The sequence below is a fragment of the Zalophus californianus genome, chromosome 8, assembly GCF_009762305.2.
Source record: "Zalophus californianus isolate mZalCal1 chromosome 8, mZalCal1.pri.v2, whole genome shotgun sequence".
In the NCBI taxonomy this organism is placed as follows: domain Eukaryota; kingdom Metazoa; phylum Chordata; class Mammalia; order Carnivora; family Otariidae; genus Zalophus; species Zalophus californianus.
In genome coordinates this window covers 97,134,485-97,153,051 of record NC_045602.1, presented here as the reverse complement: position 1 = coordinate 97,153,051, position 18,567 = coordinate 97,134,485, and the positions used below count along the sequence as shown (strand labels likewise).

The 18,567-nt window shown below is 45.3% G+C and overlaps 1 protein-coding gene across 1 annotated transcript in view; it reads left to right on the top strand.

Annotated features, from left to right (window-relative positions):
* The window catches only part of PCSK2 (proprotein convertase subtilisin/kexin type 2), a 274,278-nt gene extending 255,980 nt beyond the window's left edge, over window positions 1-18,298 (top strand). Inside the window, exons 11-12 of the mRNA XM_027623782.2 lie at window positions 6,592-6,819; window positions 15,361-18,298. Of these exons, the coding sequence (XP_027479583.1) occupies window positions 6,592-6,819; window positions 15,361-15,847 (715 nt within the window). The 3' untranslated portion in view covers window positions 15,848-18,298. The remainder of the gene's footprint in view (window positions 1-6,591; window positions 6,820-15,360) is intronic.
* The last annotated feature ends 269 nt before the right edge of the window (window positions 18,299-18,567 follow it).

The window sequence follows — 18,567 nt, the reverse complement described above, 5'->3', positions numbered from 1 at the left end:
AGTGGATGGTCACGGCCAGTGAACTGTGATGGGCATTTCTAAAGGAACTGTGGGCCCCAGATGATACACACACACACACACACACACACACACACACACACACACACTCCACAAATAACATCCCTAGGAGAGCACAGTACCAAGTAGGGACACATAGATCTTTCTTTCTTTGTGAAAACCATCCTATTTTCCTCTCTGGATCCTTTGACTATTTTACTCCAGTAATACAATTAGCTAAATGAAGGAAATCTACTGCCAAACTGGTATCCGGCAAGCTATTGCAGAACCTGTGGCAATAAGGGTACTCCCACTCAAGACTTGTTAACTTGTAAGGTGAATTCACTTTCAACACTGACACAAGGTGGGCAAAACCACACAGTGTAGACCAGGAAATGGATTTTCCTGAGAAGCCTTCCAAGCTACAGGTAAGAGGAGGCTGTCCCCTCTGTTCTCACCATCCCACAGAGAAGCCACAGACTGCTGTTGCTGGACACATCTCGGATTTGATCCTCAGCAGAGATTCCTGCCCACTTGCAGCTCTGCGTTCCCTTAGGGCACGCCAGAGGCTGGCCCTGGCTTTGAGGAATGAGCATGTGGGCTTCAGGCCTCACCCGTGTGGTAGGAGTGCAGACGCCCACGCTGCAGGGAGCTGTTCAAGAACGCAGCTCCAACCACTTGTGAGAAGTTGGAGTCAGGCCCCTGGGGAAGGGGAGTTGAGTTCCCATCCTTGTCAGCCCGTTGCTGGGCAACCGGAGCTTCTAGCATCCATCTCCAGGCAACCCTACTCGTCTCTCTCCACATATACAGTGTGTTTTCTGACTTGCAAAGGAGGTAAGAGTTGATTCCTAAATAGGAAAGGACTTTGAAAGATTCTCTAGTCTGACACTCTGTCTTCTAGTAGAAAAGGCATAATCATCCTCCTTTTACAGATAAGGCCCCACATCGATTTGGACCTGGCCAACCTTTGATTCTTTGAGCAAAAGTCAGATGGAAAACTTAGGATTCCAGGAGACACTGATTGAAGTGTTTCTATTAAGTGCAGAGACCAAAACTTACGTAGTATGTACCCTTCTTGAAGATGAAACAGTTTATCTCAAGGCCTGTCCAGCCCTGGTGTCTGAGCTGGCTTTGTTCACTCCAGCTAGGAGCAAACAAACAGCGGGAGCCGACTGCTTGCTGCTGAGCTTTGCAGAGAACAGGGAGCAGGGGTGCTCCAGAACTGAGAAGGGGGTTCTGGTCACCTTTTAAATCTAAGAGGGTAGACCTTGACTCAAGTCTCCTTGCATTTTGGCAAGCAAAAGTCAACTGCTCAGGCCTCTGTGCACACAAAGGGACAGCCTAAATTGATAAAGTAATGGAACAAGGCTGCTGGATCTCTGAACAGGCTCATGGGCTCTGCACCAATGAGTCACCATTCTTTGACACACGCTTGCCGATAGCCTTACAGAAAAGAAGTCACCACGCGGGTATGCTTCATTTGGGAGCGGTGGTTGTGATTTTAATTCTCTCTCGCCATAAAGAGGAGAAAAGTGATACCTGGCAGGTAGTGGTTCAAGCCCATTGTAGGAACTAGTCCTAAAATTCCTCAGAACACCAACTGCATGTTGGTGCAAGCAGTTTCTTAAGGAAGGTTGGTGCAAGCAGTTTCTTAAGGAAGGGCTCTCAGGAGAAACCAGGCTAAAGTAGAGGTTAGGATGGGGGAAAAAATCCAAGTAAGGATGCAATTTCAGAAGTTCTGGCCTCAGCCTGATCCCATGGGGAGCTCTGGAGTGTCAGTGATGCCTCGGAGTGTGTTTTTCCTCAAGGCAAGGATGCTGGGCTGCCATGTTCTGGCACTGATCCGTCACTGGCTGAGAGCCGTGCCCGGGGAAGGAAACTCCAAGGCGTCTCTGGCTTTCTGCACCTGCGGGCAAAGCGGCTCCAGTAGGCAGCAGTTAAAAACAGTGGTCAGAACAAAACAGCCCTACGAGGGAGTCTAGAGGGAGGAGGAGGGAAAACCGCTCCATGAACAGTTCCTACAGCTCATCTTTCTTTATTGTGAGATCAGACACTTGGGAGTCCTTGGCAACATAGGACAGCAGTTGAGGGCTGCTGGCCATCCAGAGGTCCGATCAGAAAGCTTTTCCAAAGCAGTGTGAATGCAATAAACAAATTCCGTGTAAATGTATGCCCATCAGGACTACGGAAGAGACACAGCCACCCCCAGGAATCCCGGGGAGAAGAGGGAAGCCTGTGTCCTGCCCAGGCACTACTTTCATAAAGTACTTTTCTGCCAAATGCTTGAAAATGGCTTCTTGAGTCCCAGGGAGTTTTGCTGACATTTTCCAGTGTGACCAACACAGGAAAAAATTTCAAATGACTTCTTTGCCCCGGGGGGGCCGGCAGGTGGGCTGGGGTCAGTGACTGCCATCTTTAAATATTTTGCATTCTCTCCGGGACCCAGGGCTTTCTGTGTGGTTCTAGAGGGCTGAACTACGTTTGAGGGGTCAGTCATAAGGAGGCAAATTTTTGGCTTGAGAGAACCATCAGTAAAGAGGCCCATGTCCTGGACTAGAATAATGTTTCCAAAACTGACCTTTCGGGAGATGGATTTTTTTTTCATGTATACTCTTTATCAAAGTATAATAGACCCAGAGAAAAGTGCACAAATATTAGATACAGCTCAATGATTTCTTACAAAGTTAACAGATCCATGTAACCAGCATCCAAATCAAGCAACAGACCGTTACCTAAGTACCAGATGTGTTCTTCTGCTTAATATCATGTCTGAGAGATTCCTCCATACTGTTCTGTGTGGTTATAGGTCATTCATACTCATTGTGAATTACTCCACTGTATCAATGAATCCTTGGGTTGTTTCCAGTTTGGAGCTGTTATGAGTCATATTGTAATGAACATTCTTACACATGTCTTTTGGTGAACATATGGATGCATTTCTGTTGGGTGTATACTAGGGAGTCAAAATCCTGAGTCATGGGGGATACATAATGCGCAGTTCTCGTAGATACTCCCAATAGTTTTTCATAGTGGGGGGTAGCCATTGACCCTCCCTCTGGCAGTGTGAGTTACAGTTGCTCCACATCCTTGTCAACACTTGGGATTGCCAGTTTTCCACACTTTAGCCATTCTTGTGAGTGTTCAGTAGAATTATATTATGGTTTTAATTTGCATTGCCCTGACAACTGGGGAGAGCACCAGGGGTGGGGGTAGTTTTGAAAACTATAGATTCCCACATCTCAGCTAAAAGTCACTGAATAGAAATCTCTGGGGATGGGTGGCCCAGGAATCTGTCTTTTCAAGCCCTGTTCCAGGGACTCCAGTCCTGCACATCCAGTAAATCAAGAGCTCTATGAATCTCTGATTCAGGATACTGTTGTATGGCAGGTGAATATCTGGACTCTGCTTCTGACTAGATCAAGATTGGAAACAAAATCCAAATACCGATAGCTAAACTGAGACAGGGTTTTATTTTTCTGTCGTGGGAAAGATACTTGGGAGCCCAGGTTTACCATGGGGGCTGCCACTTGGATTTGGGGAATCCAGCTCTTTCTAGGTTTCTGCTCTTCCACCTTCATGTTCTCCAGATGCTGCTGGGGCTCTAGCCATCATATTTACATTTCAGATAGGAAAAAAGGGAAAAAAGAAATCTACCCGCTGAGTCACCTTGTTTAAAGGTTTTTTGAAAAAGCCCCACCTGGTAGCTTTTGCTTATTTCTCATTGACCACAACCCTCATGCAACCACCCCAGACTACAAAGGAGGCTGGGAAATGTAGCTTTGGAGCTAATAATGTTGCTGTTCTGAATAAAATTGAGGTTTTCTTAATAGGGAAGAGGGAGGATATATATGAGGGAGACAATAGCTATGTCGTCCAGCATCTAAGTGGACGATCATTCACCTCCTCTGGAAATCTGTTGTCTTACCTTAAAAGAACTACATTTGTCGCTAGTCCCCACATGATTCAGATGCAGGCAGCTTAAGGATCACAGTCTGAAGTACCCTGGCTGGGATAACACAGGGACCCCACTGTTGGCTTTCTTGGCATTGAGAGCTCCCCCATCATGGCAGCCCTCCCTTTTAAAGTATTGAGTTGTCTTTCTCCCTCTGGGCCGTAGGCTCTGAGAGAGCAGGGACCTTCCTAAGGCATGCCTACAACTAACACAGTGCCTGGAGCTGATATACACTCAATGGACCTTAATGGAATCACTTCATTGTGCAGTACCTTTCCATATGTCTGTGTCTTATTCTCCAAAGTATTACATAAAATGCTTGAGAACAGAGAAGAACATGTCATGCTATTAGTCCTCTAACACTGTTCACAGTGACCTTTATATTGTAGATAATCTGTAAATTTATTTTTTTATTATTTAATAAGTATGACCTATAATTCTTGAGCTACTATGGTAGGAATAAAGCTTAATGCAGATGGAAGAAATACTATTTCACACAGTAGTGTAATCTGTCGGTTCTGAAATTGCTCAGAAGGGGGAATCAGGAGGAACTTAGTTTTACCTCTCAGACATACATAAATGGCTGGTCAAACAGTGTCACCAACTCAATTACATGAGAATATGGACTATCTCTGATTTATTCTAGAAGTGAGAAGACCTTGGTTCTGACTGTTCTCTCTGTCTCTCTCATGGACCCCATGAGAATAAATCCACAGAGAAATGTCTACCTCCAACGTCTAATGTCCCTCTCCAAGCTCCAGGAAGCATAAGCACAATTTTGTGGCCAAACCCTTAGCAAAGATGGTAGATAATCCACCTGCCAGCCAGATCATCTCGAGATCACCAGATTCTCATTTATCAACACTTCTGTATTTAATGAATTCAGAATCCCACTCTGGCAAAATACCGAGCTTTTCGCCATAATCAACTTCTTGAAACTTCACACAATTCACTTGGGTCCTAGGGACCATATGTCCAAGATATGTTTATAAATTTCTCAAATAAGCAGTGGCCTTCTTTGAAACTTTCTCTTTAACCACTGAAGGTCTACACTGCAAGAGTACATGAATCATTGGCATCTTTTGGCTCTGATTCAGAGCTTCAAACCAATGAATGCTGCATGTGCTGAAATTTTATCAAATGAGTTATGTTGTTCCTAGTCTTTTGAATTATTTGAGTTCCAAAAAGAACCATAGTGTAGCGTTTTTCCAGCTTTTTGATTTAAAATAAATTTTGCGTTGCAACCCAACACCACACACACACACACACACACACACACACACACACACACCGTTTCATGAAAAATAGTTTCCTATATTACATGCAATCCACACTGGTACTCTTTTCTGTTCTATTCTGTTCATTTTTTTAATGATAGTCCCATTCATTAAATCACTGGTTCTCAAGCTTAGCTGTCTGTCTACTACTGTGTTCACAGTTTCCAAAGCCTGGGTCCCATTTCCAGATATTCTGACCTTAATTGATCTAAGAGGTGGCCTAAGCAATGGGATTTTAAATGTCCTCACCAGAAGATTTTAATGTGCAGCCCAGGTAGATAATCTATGCAGTAAGTTGATTTCCTGGCCCACAAATGGGTCTGACTTGCACTTTGAAAAACGCAGACAACGAGTAATACTAGACACTGATTTCCCAAGACAGTAGCTCCTGTAAACAGATTTGTTTATTCACTGGACAGTGTTCCAAGGGCTGTTGTCCTGGGCACTGGGGATACAAATATGCTGAACATACAGTCTCTGCCATTGAAGAAATGACAGCCTCATTTTCACAAACGGAACACATCCATGTAGCCAACACCCAAATCAAGAAACAGAGCACTGCCAGCACCCAGAAGCCCTCTTGCATCACCATCCAATCCCCCACCCCAAGACTAACCACTAACCTGACTGTTAACAGCACAGATTACTTGGGCCTGTTTTTATACTTTAAACAAATGGAATAATACAGTATGTTCTCTACCGGGTTTGGCTTCTTTAGGTTTACGTTCTATTTGCAAGATCCATCTGTATTATTCAGAGTAGCTATAATTCATTTGTTCTTATCCTAGGACAGTATTTCACATCCTGCAAATACATCTCCATTGGTTTATTCATTTTATTGGGGATGGGCATTTGGGGGCTTTGTAGTTTGGGCCTATGAACATTCCAATACACATGTCAGGTGGATATATACACACATTTTTGTTGGATGCATACCTAGGAATGGAACTTCTAAGCCATAGCTTAGATACTTGGACAGCATGAGAATATACAGCCAAACAGTTTTCCAAAATGTTTTCAGTAATTTACACTCCTGTCTGCAAAATGTGTGAGTTCCAGTTGTTTCACGTCTCTGCCAACACTTAGGATTGTCGGTCTTTTTCATTTCAGCCATTCTAGTGTGTGTTAGAATGTGCATTTGAAGTAAATTTATTTACGTAAGAAAGGCAAGACTTTTAAATTTATATGTATAATGGCTCTAAATGGTGCATGGAAATCCTCCCTTGACTTGGGGGTTCATAGATGTTCCAAAATCCTACAAGGGGTCTATGGTCTATCTTAGTCATGTGTCTCTCTCCCTCTCTCTCCCACCGTGTGCCCTCCCCCCATATCCTGCTCTTGCATCTCTCTGCCTCCGGTATCCAGCCTGGGTCTGACCTGGAGAGACATGCAGCATCTGACTGTGCTCACCTCCAAACGGAATCAGCTTCACGACGAGGTCCATCAGTGGCGGAGGAATGGGGTTGGCCTGGAGTTTAATCACCTCTTTGGCTACGGGGTCCTTGATGCGGGCGCCATGGTGAAAATGGCTAAAGACTGGAAAACCGTGCCTGAGAGATTCCACTGTGTGGGAGGCTCCGTGCAGGACCCTGAGTAAGTGCATGTGGAAAATATCCCAGAGAGGGTGCCATGGCCTGGGCAACAATATCAAATTCCCTCTCTGTCAGCTTGAGATGCACTGGATTTGAGTCAGGGACAACCAGCTTCCACACAGAGCTGTAGAGTGGCACAACGCCAGGGAGCTCCAAGTATGTAGAACACCATTAGGAGCCTCAGAACCCCTGGTTTTAGGTATGATCCTTTACTATTTCGATGGCTTACACCATTATTTTTGAGTGCACAAGTCAACCAGTGTAACCAGGTCCCAGATCAGTAAACAGGCCATGACCATAACCAATATCCCAGAGGCCCCTTGTGTCCCCTTCCATCATCGTCTCCCCAAGAGTAACCTTAAAACTCCATAGATTATTTTGCCCATTTTGTACTTAATATAAATGGAATCAGACACTATCTTCTCCTTTATATCTAGATTCTTTAGCTCAGAATGCTTCGACCATGTTTAGTGTGTACTTGTAGTTCATTTATTCTCGTTGCTAAATAATGTCCTGTTGTGTGACTATAACATGATTTACTTATTCGTTCTACTTGTGAGGCAACATAGGGACTTGATTTGATGCTGAGTGAGATGGATAGCCATCTGGAGGGATTTGAGTGAAGAGTTTACACAGAAACCACCATGCTGGTCACCTGCTTCTACTTCCCTTTTAACTTCCCATCATGGCAAGAGGATTGGACAATGAGGACCCCTTTTTATTGCATTTCTCTCTTCATTGATTCATCAGTAAGATGGAAATAACAATTCTTATCATTATTTTCAATTGAGATATTGTTTACATATGATGAAATGCACAGACCTTAAATGTATTACTTGAGTTTTGATGTATACATCTGGGCAAATGAAACAATTAGTTTTTATTGGGCACCTACTATGTGCCATGTGCTTTACATCTGCCTAAGCTTCCTAGCCAGCCCACTTGTTGAGGGTGCGCCTTACCTCACACAGGCAGGGTATGAATATTTTGCAGTGTGAATAGCAAAGTGGTCCCATGTTGGGTCTCAGGGAGAAGTGCCTCCTAGGTAGCTGGCGTGAGGCCTTTTACATAAACTATCTGTATTTCATCCTTGTAAGTCCAGAGGGTATGTACGATCATTGTTACCTCGAAACAGGGGAGGAAGCCGAGATGCAGAAAGCAAAAGAAATGTGCTCAAGGTTACAAAGGTCCGACCAGGACTTGAAACAAAGCCCTTCTGTAAACCCCAGTTTGTTTCATTGGATGACATTGGCCTTAGGGAGCTCCTACTGTGCCCTCAGGCCCTACATTAGGCGCTACATCAGACAGCTGGACAGTGTCATTACAAATGAGGAGAGGCTCAGAGAGGTTAAGGACACACCAAAGAAGACCTAGCTATTGAGCAGCCAAACTGGGATTTGAACCCAGGCATTCTGATGTCAGCACACCACCGCTTGAGGGGCTTCTCAGTATATCTCAGTGATCCCCCACTGGAGAGGAAGTGAGGCTCAGCACATATCAGAAGGCACTTCCTCCAGTAAGACCTTCCCTGGGGACCCTGAAACCCCACCTAGCAGGTGGACCCACTCCCCCCCCACAAACTCCATAACTGCTGTCCTGGAGAGCCTGTCACTGCCAGAGTCTACAAACAGGGTGGCCAAACAGAGATAAGACTGGGAATCTCCGTCCAAATGGGAAAGGGAAGGCTAAATCCAAAGTCAATATTCAATGGGCATTGACCACTGTACTGCCCTCATTAGAGTTCAAAACAATTCTTTGCATGATTTGGAAGGCCCGGAAGACTTGGTACCACGGTGGAAATGTTCTGTATCTGGGTGTCCAGTACAATAACTCGTGGCTAGGGAGCACTAGAAATGTGGCTCATTTGACCTAACTTTAGTTTAAGTTCCAATAGCCACATGTGGCTGGTGGCTGCCATCTTGGACGGCTCAGCTCTGATGCCCATCTGGTCGTTACACTGTCCCAGGAAGGATGCTAAATAATGCAAACGGAATGGGAAGTGTAAATTGAATAAAACTCTGTGAAAGGGTGCCCAGAAGTCGAGCCTGAAGGAGAGTTGGGGCCATTCTGCTTAGCCTGTGCCTCCCCCAGCACCCCCTGCGCGTGGGTCCACTGCTCACTCCCCCCACACAGACAGCAGGATGCTCCAGCAGCCCTGAGAGCTCCCTCAGGTGGCCCTGGGAGCGTGCAGGCATGGTGCTGCCACCTACTAAGCGCTGCTCTCCGACGGTCGCCTGGTCAGGCAACACTTTTCTCCCACAGGAGTTTGGTGTTGCTACTCTCATCCACAGGTGAGAGAACAGGAAGCTCAGGAAGATAGAGTAAATGGTTCTAGTTCACAGAACCAGCAACTCCAACGTCCACCAAAGCCCTGGGCCTGGGACCTCCTTCCCTTGCTGCAAAGAGGGAAAGATTTACAGAAAAGGACTTGGCAAGAGGGAAAGGCGTATGGTGTTTGCTCCTCTCCAGAAGCTCAGGCAGGGGCCCACACATCGCTCATGAGCCGTGCCACGGGAACATTATCCACAGTTAGCTGCATACCAGCTCCCTCCACAATTAACAGAAAGGTGTTAACAGTTGCAGCTTCCTCCACAATTAACAGAAAGGTGTTAACAGTTGCAGCGTTTAGGGGAACAGTCAGCTTAGTCAAGGTAAATGTTGATAGAGGACCTTCTCTTCTGAGGCCGCTGCAGACAAGGATGGATCCTTCATGATCCTCAAGCTCTGTGCATTTGTGAGGTAGGGGGAGGGAGGAGAGCAAGGCGGAGAACATCAGCTGTGACAAAAGACAGTTTCTCAGTTTCTGTATACATGTAACATTCTGTCGTCATCCCCATAAATGTCGAATTTGGAGCCAGAGACAAGAAGGCTATCATGTTACAGTTAAGGTACTCAAGGCCCAGCAGCTCACAACTAGCTAGGAATTTTATCCAGTATCAGCAGCCTGACTTTCAATGAAAGGAAACTGGAAAGCTATTTGAGCACGGACCAGAATTGGGCCCTCCATGGGGACAGGAACCTAGTGTGTCTTGTTCACTGCTGTATCCTCAATGCCTAGAAGAGCGCCTGGCACCCAGTAGTCACATGGGAGATATTTTCTGAATGAGTGAATGTTCAGCCAACAGCACCTGGGTACAAGGAAGATAGCTAAGTGGTGTCAGTTAGGACCAGCAGACCAGCCAGGGGGACTGGGGACAGAGGGCAGCCTTGTTGGAAGGACTCTGTGTCCCCTAGGCACCCTCTGCACCCTCACCCGCCCCACACCTGAATTTCGTTCTCGGATGCAAGTGAGTGAGCCCTAGGGCAGATGGGCTTGTTGCAGAACTCAGAGGCTGGTACAGCGTAGTCCTTAGGGCAGTGCCCAAGGCCGCTGGGCAGAGGAGGCCCTTGTCACCGTGAATCACACTCCTGAGGGGCCGGGACAGGGGCATCAACAGCCACTTGCTGGGACGTGCGGGGCTGCACAGAAACAGCCCCCGAGCGGGGTGCATGCCAACTGTCAGGTTTATAGGTTTCCTCGGCAATAATCTTCGCAGAGAGGCAGCCAATTTGAAAAGCAATTTTCTAAAGCGACTTTATCAGCAGAGTCAGTGAAGGGTGCTCAACAAAAATACGAAGGAAAAATACAACTGGCAGTGAGTGTCTACACAGAATCAGCCGTGTGCAGTGAGCAGAGTGAAGCCAGGCCTGCTCATGGGCCGGGGGCAGCCGCGTGTCCCCGAGTGCTGAAGCACGGAGTGCGCTGTTGGGCACAGACCGTGCCCACCCTCCCCTGCACCCAAGAGCGTTGTTCACTCCGCGCCGCTGAGGCTGTGGCAAACTGTGAATTTTAAGTGAATTTGGAAGTAGATGTTAAAGCCTGATGGGGATGCCAGACGCAGCATGGCAGAGAGAGAAGAGGGTGTGCCCAGCGCCAAACCAGCTATGGGACCGTAGACGGGTCACGGCCGAGCCGCGGTTTATCTTGTGTGAGTTAATGCCCACCTGCCGCTGTTACCTGGGAAAGAGAAACCATCGCGGAGCCCACCTGTTAAGTGTTCTTCTGTGACGGCCACAGAGCTGACGTCTTAGACCCTCAAGGGTGGCCATTAGTAGCACTATTGTTATTATTCTAATAAAACAACTGTCGCATCATAACTAATTATTTTTATCATACAGTTGAGGCTTCAGAACACAGATAGCATTGCACAGGTGTCCCCTGGGAAGCAGGGCCTAATGCTAGACACCAGGCAACTGACCACTTATTTGCAACAATGTGCAATGAATATATAAGCCATCCTCAGGTCCCCAAGTTTGTCTTTTATAGGACTTGAACATGAGGCTTCTGTACATATTCTCTGAAAGTTCAGAGAGTAGCTCACAACTCTTGATGGGTACCTAACTTTTTGTAGCAAATGTGTTCTGGAACGTGGTCTGTATGACTGAGGATCTAAGCAGAGTCTCTTTTGGTGCCACAAACAACCGTCTCCTATTTCAACCTTTTTTTTTTTTTTTGAGAGAGAGAGAGCCCTAGGGCACATGCGCACACATGCCAGGGGGGGTGGGAGGGGCGGAGGGAGAGGGAGAGAGAGAATCTCAAGCAGACTCCACTCCCAGCGTGGAGCCTGACACAGGGTTCCATCTCATGACCCTGAGATCCTGACCTGAGCGAAAATCAAGAGTCAGACGCTTAACGAACTGAACCACCCAGGCGCCCCTATTTCAACCTTACAATTGACTTTCCTGAGCAAATAAGGATTTGCTTTTCCTTTAAAATAAGGATGGATTGTATTGCTTTTCTTATAAAAGCATAATAGGGTCACTGTAGAAAAATCGGGAATACAAGCGAGCAAAAAAAAAAGAAGTAGTAAGAAACACCTGGCGGATACTGTTCCTCTGCTCTCCCAACGCCATGATGCCTGCCGAGAAACCTCCCTGAGAGGAGGAATGGCGTCCTTTCTCTTCCAAGCTTGCCTCCTCTGGAATTCACCCCAGCCTTTTAATTTCATTTCTAAGTGACTTAACATTCCAGGAAGAATCCACTCCTCTCTCAGGGGCTACTCCCGCTGCATTCAGTGGGCAGTTCACACGGCAGGACAGCAATGGCCGAGTTTTACAAGCAGATGACACCTCCACGGCACTAAACAAGCCAGACTCCCCTTGGAATGGCCTCCAGCCCCTGCACACACCCCAACCCCAAGGCTACTGAGACAGTTTTTGACTCCTAACACAAAGTGGTATGTCTGTGCCCACTCCAATCTGTCTTCCGCTTTCCAAGATGAAGACAAAATGCCAGTCCCATCTCAGCCTCCTTCATCCCTGCCTCCAGCCCTCTCACAAACACACTCCCTCATCCCTTAGGCCACACAACAAACAGCCTAGGCTCTAGTTCCTCTCTTCTGCAGGGAAGGGGGCAGCCAAGAGTCAGTAGTCGAAGCTCAAAGCAGCTGTTGAGGGAATCTGGGTGAGAGACTGCATCTACTGAAGCCCCCCCCTCCCCCCGTAGCCATGGTGGGCATGAAGGTCATCTCCGGTTTGGCCCAAAACAGATTTTTCTCCTTCTATCCTAAGAGATCATCTCGGCCCTTGTTCATTTATGGGAACCCCCATTGCATGTGGGCTGTGGATCTGATTCCCAGCTACAGTGGCCGTCCCATCTCTTGTTCTTAGCCAATCGAAGAAATATTTCCAGTTTTCCCCAGGGGAAGCAATGTCAGTTTTCTGCCAGAGATTCCGTGAATTGACTTGTAAAGGGACTGTCACTTGGTGAACTCCAGTACATAAATGCCCTGGGTGCAAATGGAGAAAAAAAATATTATTATTTTTTTTTTTTTTTTAGAATCCAGTTTGTGTTTTGAATCCTTGTGATAATAGGGAGTATTGCATTTGACAAATGACTAGCGATGCTTTGTAATACCTAGAGTGACTATTACTCAGGGTAACAGTCTTTAGTTGTTGGCTTGTGAGTTTGCTTCTTGAATTTCTCAAGGTGGCCTGGCCTGAATGATAGGAAAGGGGCTCAAACTCAACACAGGACTCGGAGCCAGGGTCTCTTCCTGCTGTGGGCCCTGCCATCTTCCTCTGTTCCCTCCAGCTGTGCTTCTTGGAGAGTTCCAGAATCCCTGAGGCTCCCCTCTAAAAGGAAAGCCTCCATTCTGGACCTGCCTGCCTGTCTGTGTAGAATCTCAGCAGTAAAATGTGGCATTTCACTCATACCTGAGGTCTGGACGTTCCAGAAGCCTCCAGCAAAGTGGCCAGAAAACCTGCAGAACAGGATCCACAGTTTTCCCCGCTGCTTTTCCTAGAGCCTGTGAGCCATGACAAAAACGGAATGTGCTTACAACAGAAGCCTGGAAAATTTTCTAATGAGTGGGCATGGTGGCATCAGGTTCAAACTGAACATAGGCAAATATTTAGATCTGTGCTATCCAGTAGAGAAGCAACTAGCCGCAGATGGCTATTTAATAAAATTAAATTTAAATTAATTATTAAAATTAAATTTAATTAAAAATTCAGTTCCTCACACTTGTCACGTTTCAAATGCCCCATAGCCACATGGGGCCAGTAACTACAGTATTGGACAGTGCAGATATAGAACATTTCCATCATTGCAGAAAGTTCTGTTGGCTAACTCTGGTCTAGATATTTGTGAATATATGATGTATATGAGTGTGTATCTATATTTTATCTGCAGAGCAATTCTTAAGTGTAGGAAGATTAATATCTCCATTGTACAGGCAAGGAAAAGGAGCTCAGATAGTTCCAAATGCTTTGCCAATAACTGGACCTTCATTCTACCCACATAGCTCTATACCTATGGGCTAGAGCCCAAATGATTGTTGGTCATGTATCAGCTCACCTGTTAACGTTTCTGACCCTGTTGTGAGTAAATAGCATCTTTTTTTGAGAGATCTAGTTAGCAACCTTGCATACTCTGACTTCCAGACCTGGCCTCATGCTTGCTCCCCACTAAACTGGATGACTTCCCCAGAGCGTGGTACCCCACCTCCACTACCACCACCAGATCTCCACAGCCAGTGGGTATCTCACACATCATTCAGCATCAGCATCTATGCAGAGTGCATATAATAGCAGCACTCCATGAAACTATTAAAGCATATATTTTGAAAGTTCCTCAGGAGAGTATTGACTTTACCAATGAGCTACAGGTAAAGCTTCAACAAGCCCCCCCAGGTTTGTGGCTTTGGTGCCAAGGGTCATGCAGTACCAAGGCTTGGCTCCAAGCTGGGTGTGTGGTCATCTTTTCGTAGATGGGCTCTACAAGATGTGTGTTTTAAAACATCCACCTTTTTATGCTCCAAAATAAAATATCGTGTCAAGGGAAAATATTCACATAGGGAAAAGCCCACAGAAGGGGAGCTAGTACCATGATCCGGGCACTGTGCTCCATGTTTTCACACGTGGTCTGATTTAATCTCACAAAACCCATCCACAATGACAGTGAGACTTCAAAGTATTTAAATAATTTGCCCAAGCTCTCCTGACCAATAAGCATAGAGGAGAATTCTAACCCAAATAGGTTTATTTGTGGCAAAGTCTGGAGTCTTTCCATTACACTGTGCAGTTTAATGTAGTTTACTCTATGATGTTTCTGATGCAAGAACTTTTGAGCGTCTTGCCTTCAAGGGAGGCCATATCCAGGAAGGAGAGTGGTTGTGTGGAAAGTCAGCTGAAGAATGTTTAGGCTGACCCTCCGTGGGGCTCCAACTCTGTGACCAAAGAGGCTTCCAAATTCCCCTGATCTTTCAAGGGATGCTCCTTCACTAGGATTAATTGACCCCATTTCAGCTTTTTCTATGATGGTAACAACAATCACGATAACAACAACTTCTATTTATCAAGATACTTAGCACTTCCAAAGAAAGGCATTATGAGCTCCTGTCTCAGCCTGGGTTGTCCCAAAAGTAGACCCAGAAGTAAGACTTGGGTGCTGATAGTTTTTTGAAAGATGATCCCAGGAAAAGCCAGCGAGGACTGGAGATGTGAGACAGGGAGAAGGAAAAGAGCCAGTCAGGAGTGCATTGATGAGCAAGTTGCCACCGTGGGTGACAGGCTCAATCCCACTGGGGACACTGAGTTGTCCCACTGAGGAACAGGGATACCAGGGTATATTCATCTATCACTTTCTATCCAAATCACTGGTAGGGGGTGGTCCCCGAAGGGTTCAATCCCTGACACTTTGGGGGGGCTGCCCTGCACATTGGCTGAGCAGGCTCCCATGGTGTGGGGGAAAGCTCCAGGAGAAACAGCCCAGAGATACCGATACCTGAGGTGGGAAGCAGTCAGAATACACGGGAGCTGCAGCTGCAGGTGAACTCGGAAGGGGCGTGGAAGAAGTGAGAAGGGCTTGAGCAGCATCCGCTACATTTCCCTTCCACACAGAAGGTATAGGTAAGGGGCATTGTTAAGGTGCTCAGGCTCACACTGCCAATGTGTCTGATTAACCCAAAGCCCCTGCTCTTCCTGGTACCCGAAGCTAACTCCAAACCCTAAGTATAGTGTGCATGTCCCTTACTATATCTCCTCATCACTTTGCCCTTAGGAAAATACCATCCACCGGCAAGCTGGTGCTGAGCCTCACCACTGATGCGTGTGAGGGGAAAGAAAATTTCGTCCGCTACCTTGAACACGTCCAAGCTGTCATCACAGTCAATGCCACCAGGAGAGGAGACCTGAACATCAACATGACTTCCCCAATGGGCACCAAGTCCATTTTGCTGAGCCGGCGTCCAAGGGATGACGACTCCAAGGTGGGCTTTGACAAGTGGCCTTTCATGACCACCCACACTTGGGGGGAAGATGCCCGAGGAACCTGGACCCTGGAGCTGGGGTTTGTCGGGAGCTCACCCCAGAAGGGGGTGCTGAAGGAGTGGACACTGATGCTGCATGGCACGCAGAGCGCTCCTTACATCGACCAGGTTGTAAGGGATTACCAGTCCAAGTTGGCCATGTCCAAGAAGGAGGAGCTGGAAGAGGAGCTGGACGAAGCCGTGGAGAGAAGCCTGAAAAGCATCCTACACAAGAACTAGCGTGGCAGCCGGGCCTCGACCGCCTCCCTCCGTCCCCCATCTCTGCCTCTGTCCTCGGGCCACACTCTGTCAGGAACCTAGCAATTACTGTCACCCTCACATAAGCTATTCCAACTTCTTGATCTGAAGCTTCGCTCACTGTCAATGATTCTTTTCATCACAATGGACGCAATCTTTTTACTTCCATGCCCCAAATACAGTGTTCCCATCAAAACCTATGTCCTATTTGTGACTCTAAAGTTCTTTATTTGTGTCATTCAAATAGGTGATAGCCAGCAAACAAAACTGGGACAGCTTCCTCCTCCATTTTGTTCATATCTGAGAAGAGAAGGCATTTAAAAGTCACACTCAGTGACTCCAAGAATGTTTATTCATGGTCTCAATTGAAGACCTGTTACATAAAAAGAGAAAGATAACAGAAGGTGAGCTCTGAGTCTCTAAAGCACAACAGATGCTGTAAGTCCTTTGGGGGAAAATGTTTTGAACTTAGCAAGATTTTTCAGTGACGTAGATGAAGGTGGTGTGATGCAAAAGACGCCATCCATGACAGCCCTAATCACTGGCTGGGGAAGAAAGAGTCAAAAAGCATGAGCATTGGAAATCGTACCACTGACACCAACAGCGTAACTTGTCCTACTCAGCCAGCGTGATCCATATGAAACCTAAGTAGCATGGCTGTCCTTTTCACCAGCTGCTGTTCTGTTATGGTAGGATCTGCTAGAGAAGCCCAAATTAACTCAGTTTGTATAGAATTCATCCCAGCCCCAATTTTCTGGGGTTTCTCACATAGCTAACCAAAAGAAAAGAAGGTGAGGCAAGTCTGGCAACATGTCTAGGAAAGAATAGCTCAGTGGCTTAGAACACAGGAACGTTCCTCTTCCTAAATCACTTTGGAGCTTCTGAATCCGATATAAGTGAGAAGCGAGATGAGTATTTTGGGCACACATATACTTGGGCTTTGATTTCTAAAATATATGGTTGTGATTCTTTGATGTGTTGGGGAAATGGCCTCCATTCTGGAAGAGGTGTGTAAAGAGTGAAGGGGGTGTGTTTGAAGATGTGGACCCTCCATTTGTGTGGAGTTTCTTCTGCCAAAGGGGGGAAATGCTGACCCATCCTCCAGCAACGTGAGGCTGAAGGAAGCAAGAGAAGACCTCCTTAGGGAAAGCACACAGTCACCATCTTGACAACTAAGCAATCTGTGAAGATGTTTAACAAGCAACCCAAAGGTGACACACTCCTTCCCCCGTCAACCCCAAAAGACACAGCACCATTTCATTACCAAATGGAAAAGCTTTTTATTGGACCCGTCATCACTTTGTTTTTCTCCCCAAGGATTTGCCCCTTTATTGGTTTGATTTGATTCCCAAGACTGATCGACCACTTCCGGCTGCATTTCTCCCTTCCCATGGGAGCGTGTAGCTAAGCTCAGAGTTCCTTTCCTTAAAGCCAGCAACACAAGGGCACTAAGTTCCATTCCTTGAAGGTGGCGACTTTAAGAGAAAACTCTGGAAAACCCATTTTCTTTCTTTTCTCCCCCCCATATTGGCATGAATTTCTGTCTTCTCTAACACCGTATGACCTTCTCTATATAATGCTTTAAAATGTAATAATATTTATGATTTTTAAAAGAAGTTTATTACCTGTTGCAAAGGTCTTTTTAAACCAGTTTAGATTTAAAGAAAAAAATAATGGAAACCATCAAAAATTCATTTCATATTAACAGTCTGAAAATAAACCAAAGGACATTATGTGTGCATATGTGTATAGGTGCACACAGAAATATATATACATATGTAGACTATATACATGTGTGTATGTATGTATATATATATACACTTGTGTAAATGTATGTACACACATATACCTAAAATGTGTGTATGTGTATTTATTGAAGAAACCGACACCATATTCATCTCTTAAAGAATATTCAGAGAATATCAAGATGATTCTGGCTGAAGAAAAAGGCCGGTGGAAATTCAGGTGAAAATGTTCATTGATTACCATTGCATCACCTCTGTAATTTTGCAGCTTTCTGTATAAACATTAAATGTCTTATATAGCAGCAAAAATATAAAATAGTTGTCCATATTTTCACAGCTGTGGTATAATTTATGAAATTAGAGAGTAACTTATCAGCTTCTTAATAGAAATGGCAAGTTTTGATATGAGTTTACAGTATATAAAAATATATATAGTGCTATATAAAAACATTTGGTCTCTATTTCATTTTTTGCACCAGTATTAACACAAAAGTATGTCTAGCTAGTGAAGTTTTTACGATATACCTGATCCTAATGCAAGAGACAGTTATTTATAATCATTTATTTTAAAAAATGAAAATAAATGAATTAATCAAGTTAACATTGTTACTCCCTGTGACAACATTTTATAAGTAAATTTAAAAAGACATGTTGTAAATTAGGAGACTCAACAATAAAACATTACCTTCCAGAAACTATGTGGGATGTGATATATATTACATAAAAACACTTTCATCTATTCTAAGAGCAGATAATAAAAAGTTGCCAAAGAGAGATCTGAAAAGTCTGCTTTCATAAATTTGCCTGAGAGATTTATAATTAGCAGATAAATCACATACAAATTATGATCTACAGCAGCATTTTTCAAACTCAAGTTATATGCCATTAACAAGTTGTAAAAAAAAAGACTAACATTTTGGAATAGAATAAAACAGAATAGAATAGAAATGAAACTGG